The sequence below is a fragment of the Schistocerca piceifrons genome, chromosome 9 (assembly GCF_021461385.2).
Source record: "Schistocerca piceifrons isolate TAMUIC-IGC-003096 chromosome 9, iqSchPice1.1, whole genome shotgun sequence".
NCBI lineage: Eukaryota > Metazoa > Arthropoda > Insecta > Orthoptera > Acrididae > Schistocerca > Schistocerca piceifrons.
In genome coordinates this window covers 50,140,127-50,157,303 of record NC_060146.1, presented here as the reverse complement: position 1 = coordinate 50,157,303, position 17,177 = coordinate 50,140,127, and the positions used below count along the sequence as shown (strand labels likewise).

General features: G+C 41.1%; 1 protein-coding gene across 2 annotated transcripts in view; it reads right to left on the bottom strand.

The window, feature by feature from the left end:
- LOC124717107 (protein crooked neck) overlaps positions 1-17,177 on the bottom strand; it is an 82,731-nt gene that overhangs the window by 24,530 nt on the left and 41,024 nt on the right. Inside the window, exons 10-11 of one of the 2 annotated variants that reach the window (XM_047243818.1) lie at positions 7,859-8,005; positions 1,851-2,045 (exon numbers count right to left, since the gene is read on the bottom strand). In XM_047243818.1, coding sequence (XP_047099774.1) covers positions 1,851-2,045; positions 7,859-8,005 — 342 coding nt within the window. The remainder of the gene's footprint in view (positions 1-1,850; positions 2,046-7,858; positions 8,006-17,177) is intronic. The other variant, XM_047243819.1, reaches the window with a different exon arrangement.

The window sequence follows — 17,177 nt, the reverse complement described above, 5'->3', positions numbered from 1 at the left end:
AATCCGTCTCAAATATGGAATCTCATTATGGGTGACAGACCGATCTGTTGTGTCTGGTTTGCACAAGGACTAGGCTAGATTGGAAGGTGACAGTTTACTTTTCAGTTGGCAGCTGATGAAGCCCTTGAATGTCAATAAAGAATTGAGAAGGAATATTAGACTTGATTGTTTTTAAATTCAATGAAATCTGCAGCTTCAATGAAATCTGCACCTACCATTTATATGCCTCAATAAAATTGATTTTTTGTTCCAGATGTCATTGCTTTTAATGAAAACTTAACTATTACAGCATTTGATATGTGTTTCTTTTCTGGGAAAACTCTGATTGCAGTCTTGTACCTACAACATTAAGATTATTGTCATGTAAAAAAACTATTATTTATTTGACGATAGCTGAAACAAAAACATAGCTCCTCTTCACGCCTCAAGCCACTTTACAGTGTGTGGCAGAGGGTACTTTGTGTACTAGTATCACTTCCCCCTTTTCCTGTTCCAGTTGCAAATGGTTCACTGAAAGAATGATTGCTGGTGGGAGGAGGAGGAGGAGATTAATGTTTAATGTCCCGTCGACAACGAGGTCATTAGAGACGGAGCGCAAGCTCGGGTGAGGGAAGGAAGGGGAAAGAAATCGGCCGTGCCCTTTCAAGGGAACCATCCCGGCATTTGCCTGAAAAGATTTAGGGAAATCACGGAAAACCTAAATCAGGATGGCCGGAGACGGGATTGAACCGTCATCCTCCCGAATGCGAGTCCAGTGTGCTAACCACTGCGCCACCTCGCTCGGTATGATTGCTGGTAAGCCTGTGTGTGTGCTCAAATCTCTCTAATTTGATCTTCATGGTCTTTTTGCAAAATTTATATAGGAAGAAGCAATATATCGGCTGACTCTTCTCCGAACATATGCACATGTAACTTGAACAGTAAACCATACTGTGATGCAGAATGCCTCTGTTGCAGAGACTGCTACTGAAACTTGCTGAGCACCTATGTGATGCATTTGCACATTTACGAAAGGAACCTGTAATGAAACCTGCTGCTCTTCTTTGGATTTTCTCTATTTCCTCTATCAGTCCTATCTGGTACGGATCCCAGACTGATGAGCAATATTCAATTGTTGCTCAAACAAGTATTTTGTAAACTACTTCCACTGTTGACAGACTACATTTCTTGAGGATTCTTCCAATGAATCTTGGTATGGCATCTGCCTTACCCACGATTCATTTTATGTGGTTGTTCCACTTTAAACCATCTTGTACACATATTTACAGAAGTAACTACTTCCAGTGATTGTTATGCAATTGCGTAACCATACAATAAAGTTCAATAAAGTTTCTGTATTGCCAATATGTTACACTGTTTACGTTGACGGTCAACTGCCACTCTCTGCACCCTGTGTGAATCCTCAGCAAGTCTTTTCACATTTTGCTATGACTTTCCAGTGTTATGACATCTCTGTATACAGCAGCATAATCTGCGAAAAGCCTCACGGGACTTCTGATATTATTTATTATGTCATTTGTACGTATTATGAAAACCAATGGTCTCTGCGAAAAGCCTTAGGGAACTTCTGATGTTATCTGTTGTGTAATTAACATACACTGTAAAAAGTAGTGGTCCTAGAACACTCCCCTGGAGCATGCCTGAAGTTACATCCTTGGCTAAACAAGTCAACTGTTCCATCAGCTTAACTATCCTCGATACTGCGTGACAGGTGTTACAAACATTCACTTTCAAGTAAGAGTGTAGATGGCCCTTCTTAAAGATTTACCAAATTTCCATGTCCAGTATATAAGATTTGCAAGTGCACTAGCTGGATGCTTGCAAGTTAATGGGTAGCATTTTGGACTGACCTTCACATGCAGCGTCCTCTCCAGAAGGCGCTCGTACAGTTCACGAGCTCGGCCCATCTCCTCCTGGCCTACCTCAAAGTCAATGTATGCCTTCCACAGAATCTCAGGCATGTCCAGACGGGGCTGATTTACGGCCAGCTCGTAGATAGCCCGCGCACGGTCAATGTCACCGAGGAGTGTTTCCAGCTCTGCAAACTGACAATTACTACACACTAGTCACATATACATATGTAAGGCAGTATCTTATACAAGGCTATAATGCCCACTCTTTCTCTTCCAACACACACACACACACACACACACACACACACACACACACACACACACACACACAGAGAGAGAGAGAGAGAGAGAGAGAGAGAGAGAGAGAGAGAGAGAGAGAGAGAGAGAGAGAGAGAGATGGAGGGAGAGGGGTGGTGGGGTGTGGAATGTATGCAGTAACTGAAATATGCGAGGGCTATTTGTTTTCCAAAATGTGATCAGTCGCAAAATGGAAACTACAGTGATGATCAAAACTGTTTTATTTGCAACATTTAGCTACAACTTGCAAGTACTTCTTTACATAGCTGCCAATGCAACTAACTTTCCAATACCATCATTGTAAAAGGCAGCTGCCTCTCTTTCGTGCAATTCTCTATGCTGGTCTGTAGCTCATTGTGTGTGCCAAAATCTTGTCCTCACAGCCAGTGGTTCATGTTAGCAAATCGATGAAAATCAGAGGTGCTGCCAAGTCCTGGCTGTATGGTAGGTGATCAAACACTTCTCACCAAAATCACTAGGATCTTTTTGTTGCAGCTGCAGCGTGCGGCCAAGCAGGTCATGAAGAACAACAATGCCAGATGACAACATTAATCTTCGCTTGTTATGAAATGCTCTTCACAGACAATTTTATAAAATTGCCAGATCCACTCACTGAACAAGATCATTAGTTGTCAGTTACTTTCTTCCCTGACCGCCTGCATCATGAACATCTGTACATCCTGCTTTAAAGTTCCTGGCACCACTGAAGCATTTTGCTGTCATGTATGACAGTTATGTTATGGGGGCTGCATTATAACAGGTGGTACCCCTCAGCATGAAGAAACTGAATGACAGCAAGCACTTCATACTTGGTTGGAAACACTATTGTCCTAAACAACTTTATACACTCACTATGCATCAGAACTGAAAAATGTTATGTGATGCAATGTGATCGACAGGAGTACTAGAGATGCTGTGCAAAGCTTCATCAGATTTTCCCTGTGGTTATAATTTTGTAACTGAGTGAACCTTGGAAAAAAAAATAGCCATCATACTATTAATACTTCACATTCTGAAGAAGCAATATGACATTTAGTTTTTTTTTTTTTGGGGGGGGGGGGAGGGGGGGGGGGGCACATGAGATTAAAGGATAAACAAATAACAGATGTGTTATTTGTACCCTACAGTACACATGTATTGGGAAATAAATTGTGGTTATAGTTTCCCACACGAATTAATGACATCATAAAACCAAATGGGAAACTTTTTACTACTCAAATAATAGAGAGTAGAACTTCTTGGATCATAACTACAGGAATAGAGCCAGAAGTGGAAGATACCAAAAGTACAGACATGAAAATAGAGAGAAATATGCCTGAACTAACACAACTGAAGCATAAAATTGAACATGATATCACAGTAGAGCCCAAAGAATGCAACATTAAAATGAAACCAAAATTTGGGTTTTAAAACATACATATAACGTACAGGCAACTTTCTAAATTTCTTTCTTACTGCTGATCCACACATGTAAGCCATACTATCTATTTGTGTTTCCAACTGCAATGACTGTGATGTGATATGATGATGATGATGATGATGATGATGATGATGATTATGACTGGTTTGTGGGGCGCTCAAATGCGCACTTATCAGTGCCCGTACAACGTCCCAATTTTTACATAGTCCAATTTTTTTTCACAGACCAATCTAGGCACTGTCACAAATGATGACGATGATGTGATGATAATGGTGGTGGTGGTGAAATGATGAGGACAACACTAACACCCAGTCCACGGGCAGAGGAAAATCCCCAACCAGGCTGGGAATCGAACCTGGGACCCCGCAATCCACAGTGACTGTGATGTGCTTACAAAACAGAGGTATTTAATGGATTAATGAGCAAGTTAAAATAGTACATGTCAGATGTGAATTTAAGTAATTATGACTGAGTAATACATAGTTACGAAAGAAACCTATCCCTCAGTAACTCAATGAAATAAAGCAAATTAACTGTAAGCTAATGTCGGAACCATTTTATTCTGGACTTAAACAAATAATTTGTTTAACTTTAGTAAGTAATTATATTTCAACATTTTCTTTATAGCTGCAATACATCTGTGATATGAAAAGGACCGTGTTCTTCAATACAGAGTATTCACATTCTACAAGAAATTTCCTATGAAAAGAATAGACTGCTGCTCACCATATAGAGCGGGCATTGAGCTGCAGACAAATGTGTGTGTACGCGTGTGTGTTGGTGTGTGCGAACTTGCACTTTCTATTTCAAAAGAAGGCCTTTTGACTGAAAGCTTTTTCATTGTACCTGTCCGCAACTCACCCTCTTGTATGTGGTGAGCAGCAATCTTATCATTTTCATATTATTATTGTTCTTCCAACCTGGACTTTCCTTTATTTGTAATACATCTGTCCAATATAAACTCTGTGAATGGTTCCTTGGGACTGTCCTTGATGACAAACCCAATACTCATCATCCTTCCACAACTCAGACACACAAAAATGTTGAAAACATTCATGCAATCATCAATGAAAATCTACAACAGACTACTGAAGACACTGGAGAGCTGTCGTGAGTGACTTCGAGTTCAGTGCAGCGAATTGTGACAGAAGATTTGGGAATGAAAAGGGTGGCTGCCAAAGTCATGCCTCAACTGCTGACTGCTGAAGAAAAACAAGGTCGCATGGAAGCATGCTGTCCTTTGAAAGAATAGTCCCAAAATGATCCAAACTTTTTTTTCAAAAATTATCACAGGTTACAAAATTTGGTGCTACGCATACAATCCTGAATCAAAGCAACAATCAAGCCAGTGGAAGACTTCAAGTTCACCTCACCTCACGAAAGCTCATCAGGTTAAATGAAACATTAAAACAATTCTGATTCTCAATTAATTTGAGAGCAGCCGTCCATTCAGAGTTTGTTCTCCAGGGTCAGACAGTTAACCAGACTTTCTACTTGGAAGTTTTCAAAAGATTGCACAACAGTGTGCAGCAGAAATGGCCTGATTTGTGGCAGTTGGATGACTTTTCCATTATGACGATGTTCCTGCTCACACGGCCCTGCCTGTACAATTCTTATCCAAAAATGGTATGACCCCTGTTCCTCAACCCCCCCATACTCATCGACCTTGCCCTGTGTGACTTTTTTTTGTTTCCTAGAATGAAAAGAGATGTGAAAGAAAACTGTTTAGCGGATGTTGCTCATGTGAAGAAAAAAACATTGGAGGTGCTGTCAAATATCACAAACAAAGTTTTGAAAAAATTGACTAAAAGATTACACAAGTGTATTAGTGCAAGTGGATAGTACGTTGAAGGGGATTGAAGGTTTGTGCTAAAAAAAAAAAAAAAAAAAAGTTCAGTTTCTTTCAAGTACCATCTCATACAGTTTGTTTGATGTATGATTTGGCATAATTGGAGGAGATACGGTACACACTAGCCTTGTGAAGTGTCAGACTGTTCTTGACACTCTCCAGTATGATTCAACAGAGGGGTGGAACCTGATGGGCACTACAAACTACATCTAAAGCATTCTTCTTAAAAAGAATGGAGGAACAGGAACAGAGCACTGCCACTGCATTTTTATCATACACTAAGGCTGTTTTTGGGGAAAATAGGAATCATCATCCCAAAACACAACTTTAAGATTTTGTTCTGCACAACCCCTACGCCACAAGTGTTACTGGGAAGTGCAAACGATAACCTTATATTTTGCAAGGTTGAAGTACGTTACCTAAAATCCTTTGTCAATATGGTCTATACTCCCAGTCGAAAACTGCTACCAAAAACATCAACATTATACTTGTTTAATGCAGTCCAAGTCAGCTGCTACGGAACACTGCCTTTTGGAAACACATAGTATGCAGTGTGAAAACACTAGAGTCCTGGCTCTGACACCACATTCCTGAGACAGCATCACCAAGAAACCTATTGAGAGTTGACCAAGGATCAAGTAATTAACTGCAATGCTGGCTACAACCTCAGCAAAGCTTGGAACCCCACATCTGATGTAATTAGGATCATATGGAACACTGGCTGGGAAGAAGGGGCGGGAGGGAGGGGGGTGGGGGGGGGGGTGAGGAGGTACAAGCAGTCCCTTAGGCACCAGACTGTCACTTCATCCACACACTTGATAGTTCTGACACAACTAATCACTGAAATACTGCACCACTTGGTCACCTACAACATACACTACACCTGAGATTTAATTTGTTAATATTAGTATTATACTTCCTTCGTCAGTCTATTCTCAATGATGGTTATGACCCCAAGTAGCTATTTCTAAAAATGAATCTAAGTGTCTCCAAGAAGTTATTACAGTCTGCTAGTGTTGAATGGTGGAAGATGAAACACATAATATACCAAGAATAAGAGAAAGTTGACAGCAAAAAAATTAAATAAATGGAAAGCTGGAATTACTCGTAGAGCAGAGAGGGATAGGAAATCAGCAAGAGAAAGACAAGCTATAATTGAACAAAAGAAGAAAACTTAATTCATGTCCACAAATAGTTCCTCAAATCAATGGCACAACTATCTTTAGGAATGGTTGTTGAATGTGAGGAACTATAATCAAACATCTACAAAAATTTATTATAGCTGTCAATCCCCTGCAGTCAAACGATAGCTATTGACTAGGCCCACTTACAGATTGGGTACCGACAGTAACTTTGGCTGTTCTATGTCTATCTTTTGTTCATACATGAGCAAACTATGAAGCTACTGTGATCACCTGGTCTTTTAAGTGTACCTTGGTGTCAGTCACGATTCATCAACAGGTGATAAATTGCCCGACATTTTGTTTTGCACGTTGTCCCCATCCTAGAAAAGCCATTACCATAAATAATGCATTTATCCAGGTACCCCAACCCAGTTCTGGATTGTCAGTTTTCAAACAAAATGTTATCAAACAAAAATCAGTAGTTATCTAATGAAAAGGATAGTTGTTACTCACTATATAGCAGAGATGCTGAGTCGCAGAAAGGCATAACAAAAAGCTTAGCTGTCGGCCAATAAGGCCTTTGTCAAAATTGGACAACATACACATATGCCACATTCACACAAACACAACTCACACACAAGACCACAGCAGGGCATTATGTGAGAGGCAACTGGGTGGGGGTAAGGAGGAGACCGGGGTGAGAAGGGAGAGGGATAGCAGGATAGGGGTGGGAGATGGTAAAGTGCTCCTGGGAGAACACAGGGACACTGTGGAGAGCGGGACAGCTATGTGCAGTCAGGAGTTTAGACAGAGGGGAGGGGAGGGGAGGGGAGGGGAGGGGAGGGGAGGGGAGAGGGGTGTTAGCGGATAAGGAGAGAAGTAAAAGACTGGGTGCATTGGTGGAATAGAGGGCTGTGTAGTGCTGGAATGGGAACAGGGAAGGGGCTAGTTGGGTAAGGACAATGACTAATGAAGGTTGAGATTAGGAGGGTTATGGGAACATAGGATACATTTCAGGAAGAGTTCCCACCTGCACAATACAGAAAAGCTGATGTTGATGGGAGGCATCCAGATGGCACCGGCTGTCAAACAGTCATTGAAATGAAGGACATAATGTTGGGAGGCCTGCTCAGCAAAAGGGTGGTCCCGTTGTTTCTTGGCCACAGTTTGTCGGTGGCCATTCACTGTTGTGCCTTTCTGCGACTCAGCATCTCTGCTATATGATGAGAAGCAACTATTTTTTTCATTATGTTATTAATATCATCCTGGATTTTCCATTGTTTAACAATCATTTTTTATAGATATAAATCTTTACCTTCATCCACGTGACACAGTTTTCAGGTCCAAATTCTAAGAACTTCTGGTACAAAATGCGACAACGGTCAAATTCTCGGAGCTGGATTTCGAGATCGATGTAGCCGCGGAAGAGCTTGTCCTTGGGACACATTCCAAGAGCCATGCCCTGTAATTAAAAAGATATAATGTAAATGCTTTAATTACTTTTTCTGTAATCACTGGAATTAAGAAAAGAAAAGAGAAGTAACCTGAGACCATGTGTATCTCACTAGAGACAAGGCAATAATGTTTCCTTTGATTAACTTTATGCGTAATTCTTCATGTAACCACAATATTTACACTATAGTCTAAATGAAGTCATGTTTAATAAAACAGTCATCAGAGATAATGGTATTCACTACTACCTGTCAGTGTGAGACTTTTTTCCTACAAACTATTTCTCATCTATTTAAGAATATGCTTATAATTTGCTTTTACTGCAATATAATATCCACAGACAGCAACAATGGATCACATTCCAAACCAAACTTCCTCCACACTTTGGTCATTGTAAGCTTCACAGTTGGCACAGTGCTACTTTGCACTGAAATAGGTAAGAAAGGAACTAATGCTCATCTACAAAACAAGCATATTCAAATATGGAACATTATTTTTTTAATAGTATTAAACACCGACCTCTGCTTTTGTGTTGATGACAAATTAACAACTACACGACATAGTGTCACACACGGGTTAGACTCCATCACACAATAGTGAAACGGGTCAGGGAACTAGACCGTGAACCCACGGGCAATAATGAATTTTCCCAAGGCCAGCAAGTGTGATGGAGGCAGCTGTAATCAAGCAGTAAACAGTTTCCTTAAACTATTTCACAACCAATTGTTTCAAAAACAGAATCTCCAGGTGACTTCAGACAGAAGTACTCAAAACATTTCTTTCTGCCAACAAACAGTTCAGTTACCCCAAGAACAGGAATGGGCATGAGAGATGTTCACCTGGTGGCTTGCAGGCACTTGGAATAGGCAAGCTGGCATGAGAACACGACACACACACACACACACACACACACACACACACATTTTGCTTATGGGAACGGTTTTGTAACAGCTAAGGCTGTCCTGCTCTTCAGAACTACAAAACACATACCTATTTCAGCTCCTAGTTTTAGTCCGCTCACTTTCAAAATGTTAAAATACATTTTTAATTTCATGGTGATGAACTGAACACATACACAAAGCACATGGTAAGATCACATGCTACTTCTTAAGCATCTATTAACATATTTTATTTAATCTTATACTGAACCTGAAGATCACAGCAGGCCTACAGTTTCTGAAAAAGGCTTAACAATTTCTTGAAATGTCTTTTGGTTAATTAGAATCCCTGCCAGCAGACATCATGATAGAGGTTGTGTCGGTAGCACAGTGGACCAGTGCAGACAACTGCTATGGGCAGGCCTACTGACGGAACAGTTTACCTTTGGGTTTCCTATTTCCGTGTGCTTGGGCACCAGGCACCCTCACCTGTCGTGTGTCACATTCACCCCCATGTATGTCTCTATGCCGTTTAGGACTTTCCGCTTCCGCTTAAGATTGAAACGCATTATGAGTTTTCATTTCCTCCTGTGGGACCACCATCGGCCCATACAGTGCCTTGTGCTTACAGTTGTTGTTTAGTGGTGTTGTCACACTTGTGCATATATTAAAGTTAATGCCTCAATGTTTGGAGTGAAACATATGCTCATTATATGACTGGCTCCAGTCAAGTGACCATCAGCTACTCCTATGTCTTGATTTAATTACTGAAAAAGCACTTTCACACAAGTATATGGTTCTGAACATACTGCAGACTTGAGCAGCTATTTTAAACAACTGAAGGTACTGTTCACGAGGAAACTTATTGCTAAATATTCTGCATTGTAAAATCTCTCTCTTTCCATACAGTTATGCTGGAGGTCAAGTAGTATTTCAGGAAGCAACTCTTCAATGTACACTGCAAAAAGAGTTGCTAAAATATCAAAATCCAATTAAAATTTATGTAAATTACTAAATATATTGTCAAAGCTCTCTCTCAGAGCCTGTAAGTTTGTAATACAGTAATATGTACATTTAAATGTTTGTTCAAAGTTCTCCCTTCTTCTAGATTTTTTCATTATAATCAGGAACGTTTGGAAAGCACTTACATGAACAGTAGTTTCAAGGGCATAATGATCTGTTGACCTTGTGCCGTTAGCATTGTCCAAGTCAAGGTTACATTTTTGCTAAAAAGCCATATTTTTGAGAATGAAACAGCTGAGGAGGATTCATGGTCTGAAAAACAAAAATCTAATGAATCTTTGCCATTCAATCCACAGTGGGAAGAAATTTACTTGTTTATTGGAACACAAAGGAGCCCACTGTGTGTGTTTTGTAATATAAAATTATTGGAGGCAAAGAAATGTAATCTGAAGTGACATTTACAACCATTTCAGGAGAAATTAGTCATCAGTTAGAATACTGAAGGAAGCAAACCGACCACCTTGAGCTGAGACAGAACTGAGAGAAAGATGCAAGTATTCTTGTGCATCAAAATATGTCATTTTTTTAAATTGTTACTAATATTGATAATGATTTGTGTGATTTTGCATTTGATTTTACTCTGTCCTTGTACGATATTTACAGGAAGAAAATCACACTATTCTTAATCATGCTGCTATGAAACTCAGCTGTCACACAGCTTTTAAAACAAAGAAAAAAGTGTGTCCTTGAAGTCATGGAGCATTTTCTGTCTGGGTGACGTTCCTCTTCTCAAAAAAGACTGACTTTTATGGAGAACAGTTTTCAGTTATATTGAGGAAATGGAGACACAATGTAGCAGCACAGTTGCAAGATGGGAATAAAGATTTGTTTTCTTGTCTTTGAATGAAACCACTGATGCAACTGACATGCTCAACTTGCTGTTGCATTCAACATCATGGAGGAATGCCTTCATTTTGTCCCAATTCATTTTGTAACTACAGCGGACAATATATATTCTTGCTTAGAAAAGAAATTCAGAAACATGAGCTAGATCTGTATCTTATTTTGGTGAGAAAAAAATCCACCAGGAAATAGCAACAGTAAAGTGTCATCACATTCATCTGTTGGAAAAATGCATTAAAACACATTGTGTTGTGGGTGTAATTGTAAAGACAATTAAAACATTCAGATTGCACGATTTGGGGCATTGATAGTTCACATCTTTTCAAGCACAAGTCCACTGTGTATGTGGCAATGTGCCTTGTTTATTTTTTTTTTAAGTACAATGGTTGAGTAGAGATGTTTTTGGATGTTTTTTTCAGTTTGCTTAAAGACATACTGCTGTTTGGGAATATGAAAGGAAACCCAGTACAACAGTTTGACGACTCAGTGGATATTAGGTTTTGCCATCCTAACTGACCTAACAAAACACCTATATCTCACAAAACATCTTTGCAGGGCAAACATACTTAACAAAAATTTCGTATTTGTGGGGATCCACAGCCTCCAGGCCTAATAAAGTAAACATGGTCCATAGTACACTGTAATAATGTTTATTTAAACATAAGATTGGGTAATTTCAACCAAGCATCGTTGTCAAGCATATTTATAGCATTTCATGTAATTTTCAAATCACTCCCAATTACAAGTAAAATTACCAAGTTATGTTTTTGGTTTTAAGAGAAAATAATTGTTGCGGCTAAACAACTTCAGGAAGTCCAAGTGTGAACTTTCCAAATTTTAGTCTGATTATAACTGGAAAAATCTGGAAGAAGGGACTTTGAACAAACATTTAGATGGACATATTACTGTACTAGAAGGGTTAGGCAGGTGGAGGAGGAACTCAATAACTGGCAGAGTGGAGTGGGCTGGGTTGGGGTGGGGGATGGGGGGGTCGGGAAGTGGGATAGTAGCATGGGGAGGGGGTGGGGGGAGGGGAGGGAGTTGCTGGCAACTGTTCCAAGTCACAGTGAGTGCCCATACTTGCATTCGTGCTTTGGCCAGTCTCTCTCGGAATTTTCCAAGTCTTTCACAATCATCTTAGGTTCTCCTGACTTTTCCATCAAATTCAGTTTCCTTTGTCAGGTTTTCAAGACAAGTTGCCACTCTGAGGCAAGCACAGTGCCCAATGGTTTCAGAAGGTGTCATCACTTACTGCTCTGCCTGCCACAGGTCATAAACTATGCAGGAAGCATGACGGTGTGCAAGCTTGTGTTACAGCATCAGTTGAAGTGACCTAAGACCCAGGCAGCGAGAAACAGTAGCCGGCCATAGGGAATGGATGTCGGTAGGGAAGCAGCCTCAGCTGAAGGCTCCCCATGGCAGGTATCTTTGGCAGGAAGTGTACCATCCACACTTGTCCCATACAACATCACTGATACACCTAGAAGGATCATCAGAATCAGAATGAATAAAATTAGGTAGAAAATGAGGACTTATACAGGGGGGTCAAGACCCTCAGGAAACATATGACCTCATTAGTTGCTATCCCAAGGTTCACAAATATTGAAGGTAGAGAGGTAAGACAAGTTCAAAGCTTGTCTCAAATCAATGAGCAGAGCACACACTGGAAGTAGGGCTACCATGAGAGGACTACCACAATTGCCTTGGGGGAGGGGATGGGAGGGTGAGTCCTCCTGATGAAAAGGAACTTGTGATTAAGGCGGGTGTGGACACTGTGTAGTCAGCACAGTATGACTGCATCTTTCCAAGAATTTTGAAGCGAAGTGCAAAATGCCTTGGTGGTCTCTTAGACGGTCCTCAGCTTATTCAGCATTGATTGTTGTAGCCTCCCATGCCATATTCCAGGTTTCCAAAATTTGACATCTCAGTTTCAATTGTAAGTCTGTGCCTAGTACTCTGATTTCAAGTGTCTCCCTCGAGGCTGCTTTTTCAGCTAATTTTTCAGTGAGTTCATTTTCTGGTACACCCACATGGTTTGATATCCAGGTGACTGTCAGAGTGGTTCCAGAGTAGTGGAGGTCAACTAAGAGGCCTTAAATGGTAGCTACTGAAAGGCTTCTGGGGTAACACTAAGATGTTTCTTGTAAGATTGTCATGGAGTCACAACAAACCACAAAGTTCTTAGAGTTTTGATGTATTACTATGCTCAGGATATGGCAAAAAATTCTGCAGTGTATACATTGCAAGTACTTGACAGAGAATGCTTCTCGTGTCCCCCTTTGTATGCAAAAGCATAACCAACTCTGTCATTGGCTTTCGATCTATTCATGTGGATGTAGTATTTCAAATTGGAGTAGTTGTGGAAAACTTAATGGAATACACATCTCGTAGTGTGTGGGTTCTGCATTTTCCTTAGGACCACAGAAGCGGTCCCTATGAATCACAAGACAAGGTATACATCACAGGGGACACAGAGGGGGAATGTCATGTACACAGGCAAAAAAGGACAGTTGGGAGGTCCTTGCGCAGAGCCTCCAATTGTACTGGTCTATCTAGTTTTTGGTGATTCATGAAGTTTACACTGTTCGCTGTGAAACACAGTTGATTCACAAGGATGGTTAGGGACCAGTCAGGCTGTCATTGCATAGTTTGCCAGGAGTTGCTGGTGTCTAACGCTCAGTGGTGGTACACGGGCTTCCAGCAGGAGGCTGTCTATGAGGCTTGTACAGAGGGCTCCAGTTGCCAACCACACACCATTGTGGTGGACGGAGTCTAGTAAGCTCAGTACTGACAGTGGTTTCGATAAGTAAGCAACAAATCCATTGTTCTAGAAGAATGAAATCAAAGATTTGTAGAATCACAGTAGAAATGTGTGAGGAATCTGAGGGTATTAACTTTCCTCATAAAATTTCCCTTTAGCCGATACTTATTGCCAAACAAAAGGCCTAAAAATTTAAAATTTTTTAGAAACTTCAAGTAATTAGTTACCTCAAGTAAAGTTCCGTGTGAGGATGGGGGGGTGGGGGGGGAGGGGGGGAAGTATGACGGTGCCCAGTTTTGTATTTGTTTATGGCTCCCTGAAGCTGGTGCTCTTCGTGCACAATGATGGAGAACAATAACACAGGCAAAGGTCGTCCACATACAGTGGCAGTGAGGCCACGAGTCCTGCAATACTGTCACGTGTGTGGACAACCACTGACTGCAATGACAAAGGGGATTATGCTCAAAACTGATCCCTGAGAGGTCCTATTGCCATGTACATATTGGTTCCTAAGGGCTGAACTTACCAAAACCTGGAACTGTCGAAGGGATATGAAAGTCTGAGTGAAAGTCCCTTTCACTAAATGGAACACTGTATAATTCAAAGCCTTGTGCATGGAAGGATAAGTAGTTTCACTCGCCAGGCATTTCTAGATCAGAGAATTAGGGTAGTAGTTACTGCACACAGACAAATTTCTGAAACATTCAGAAATGACCATGGGATCAGTACAGATGTCACCAGTGAGGAAGCAGCCAGGAACTACTGTGAACAGCTGTTGCACAGTAGGGGAAATGGTGCAGGCAGCTGTTCCACTAGCTCCACCAGCTCATGAGCTTGTGTTATGGCATAGATCTTTATTGGGGGGGGGGGGGGGGGAGTGGGGGCGTTCACAGAAATTACGTATTGTTACTTAGCAGATATGCAGACTCTGACTGCCCCAGCTCTTAATCTGAAGTTTAGACACACCTGCACAATGAAAGTACTCAAATGTACAAGTGGACAGACTCTTCCAAATGCCCTGTGAATGTTAATGCAGTTTTTACAGTAGGATTCATAATTTTTAGCATAAGGAGGTAGAACCATGTATCAAGAATTGCCACACCAACTACAGAGTAAGTAGCAATCAGCTAATGGAGTTTGGTCGGGTGGCAATGAAAGCCATTACAATTCCATTAAAAGAACATTAATTGGGAAAACAATGCCAAAGAAGAACAAGGCATCTCCGGCTGCACTGGTGGGGTGGTTACTACCGGTGCTGTGGATTTGAGGGTCCAGGGGGCTGATGTCCTGTCCTTTGAATGAAAAACAGGCTTTGACATAGGTAGTGCCAGCAGTTGGTGTCTGAGACTTTGTCATCATTAGGCTAGGTGCCGATTTTATCACAATGTTTGTAACAGCTGACGATATGTTGATTGGCTGCAGCCATTCAAACTTCTTATTAGCATTTTGATATGAGAAACTGTCAAACATTTTATATTCCTGGATTTTATTCTCCCTTTTGAAAAGAAAACCTGCCAGCAAATGAGGGGGTGGTGTTCTGGGCAGTTTACCCAGTCAGGGGATGTACGCAAGGTCTGCCTTCAGGTGTTATCCTAATCACATGCCCCACAAGCAGACTCATTAGTACAGAGACAGAACATGCGGTCAAACCTCTGGCACCTAATGCGTGTCACAGGTGGACGAAAATACAGCTTCACACCACACTTATACACCATAATCTTAACTTTCTCAGTTAAAACAACTCAATCGAAGACTATGTTGAAAGCTCTGGTGCCTACCCTATTATTCTTCAGTCCTCTCAGAATCCAATGAACAGAAAGTGCTCCATGCTGCTCTAAATTAGCGCACGTTTCTTCATTTCTTTGTGGCATTAGGTCCCAATGGAAGATGACACTGTGAATCCTGTTAAGTCTTTTATAAGAAGAGTATACCAACAAGTTCTTTACAGGTGTGAAGTGCCTGCGTTTGGTTAGAATTTCAAATTTTCATCAGCAGAGATCCAGTTCTCATTTTCTCTATTTCAGCAATGTCTCCAAACCTATCCTCAATATTTTCAAGGCATTGCGAGGAAAACGGTAGCTTCATTGTTGCAAAAGATTCTCCATCCATTCTGGAGCATACCATGAACTGGGTGAACTGTCTACTTTCAATTTTCCCTACCCGACTCTCATCCCATGGCATGGTCATTGATGGGAACACTGTGGCATTTTAAGTCTCTGTGTAGATATCTTGTTTTCTATCTGCTGACATGATTGTGTTGACATGACTATCTGTATGGGCAAGTTTGATCCTTTCATTGGGGATCGTTCACCTTCATGCCACTCGCTCCAATAAGAGGCTCTGTCCATCCATGGAAGCGCACCATATTAGCAATTCCTGGCATCCTGGATACATGAGGAGTTCGAAGCTCAGCCAGGCATCGGCAGCGTGATACCTGTGCTGTCAGAGGGCTCAAACCACCATTAAGAAACATGATGGCCCACTTTCCCACAATGGATTAGCTACTGCATACTATTTCAGAAGTGAACATAAATCCACTCAAATATTATGTGCAGAGAATCACAATGTGCGGTCGATAGATTGTGCATGACATACAGCTTTCTCCCCAAAATGCCTCACACTTCTGTGAATTTCAGAAATGTGGAGGTCACTACACCCAACAAGTGATGTAAGCTAAAACTGACAGTTGTGCTGATAATACCCTAGTCCTCAATGTGAAACTTTGACTGATATGACTCCTTTCCATTGTGTCTTATGGAGCTACACCTTGGGTCTATTCAACGCCCCACCCCAGATACCACAAGGTGCTTTTCGGTACACAACTTGTCGAGATGCTTAGCTTTGGATTACGGTAAGCAATGTACTAGTGCATGCTTGATGCTGGCATATCGTGGCCTAAAACGAATCGATTCCCTAACCACAGCAACAAGTTGTCTTGCCATAACTCCAGAGACTTTGCCGTGATTGAGCTGACTATTACATATTCAGTAATCACATTGGTTTTTGGATATGGAACCTTTATAGTGAATGGTACAAACAGATAATTTAAAAAGAGACAGCTGCCATGACAGAATCTACATAACACAGGTACTGTGGCTAGAGTCATTTGTTACAGATACCTGCACACATAATTGCTGCAGATGATTACAGAGATATTTGCTTTGGCTGCATGATTGGGATCATAAAAAATGTTGCATTCTTAATTACTGCTTTGTTAAGTTACAAAACTTACAGATTACAAATTGAGCACGAGTAGTGTATCAGCAAAGAGGACTGGCCTTCATCAGTTACAAAGATTATGGTTATGATCTCACAGACTCAATGCATAGAGATGCAACACAAGAAAGTACGAAATCAGAAAAGACCTTCATATTATTTAGTGGCATTCCAGAAACAAGGCACCATTAAATTTGCACAAGTAGACCTTATACACAAGTGGACCTTATACACAAATATTCCGCACGTCCAGGGCCTCGCTGCGATGGAGCATTTCCTTTCACGCCGATCACCTGCCACCCTACCTAAAACCTCTTTCCTCATCACCTTAGCCAGCTTCATCCTGACCCACAATTTCTTCACTTTTGAAGGCCAGACATACCAACAATTAAAGGGAACAGCCATGGGTACCAGGATGGCCCCCTCATACACCAACCTATTCATGGGTCGCTTAGAGGAAG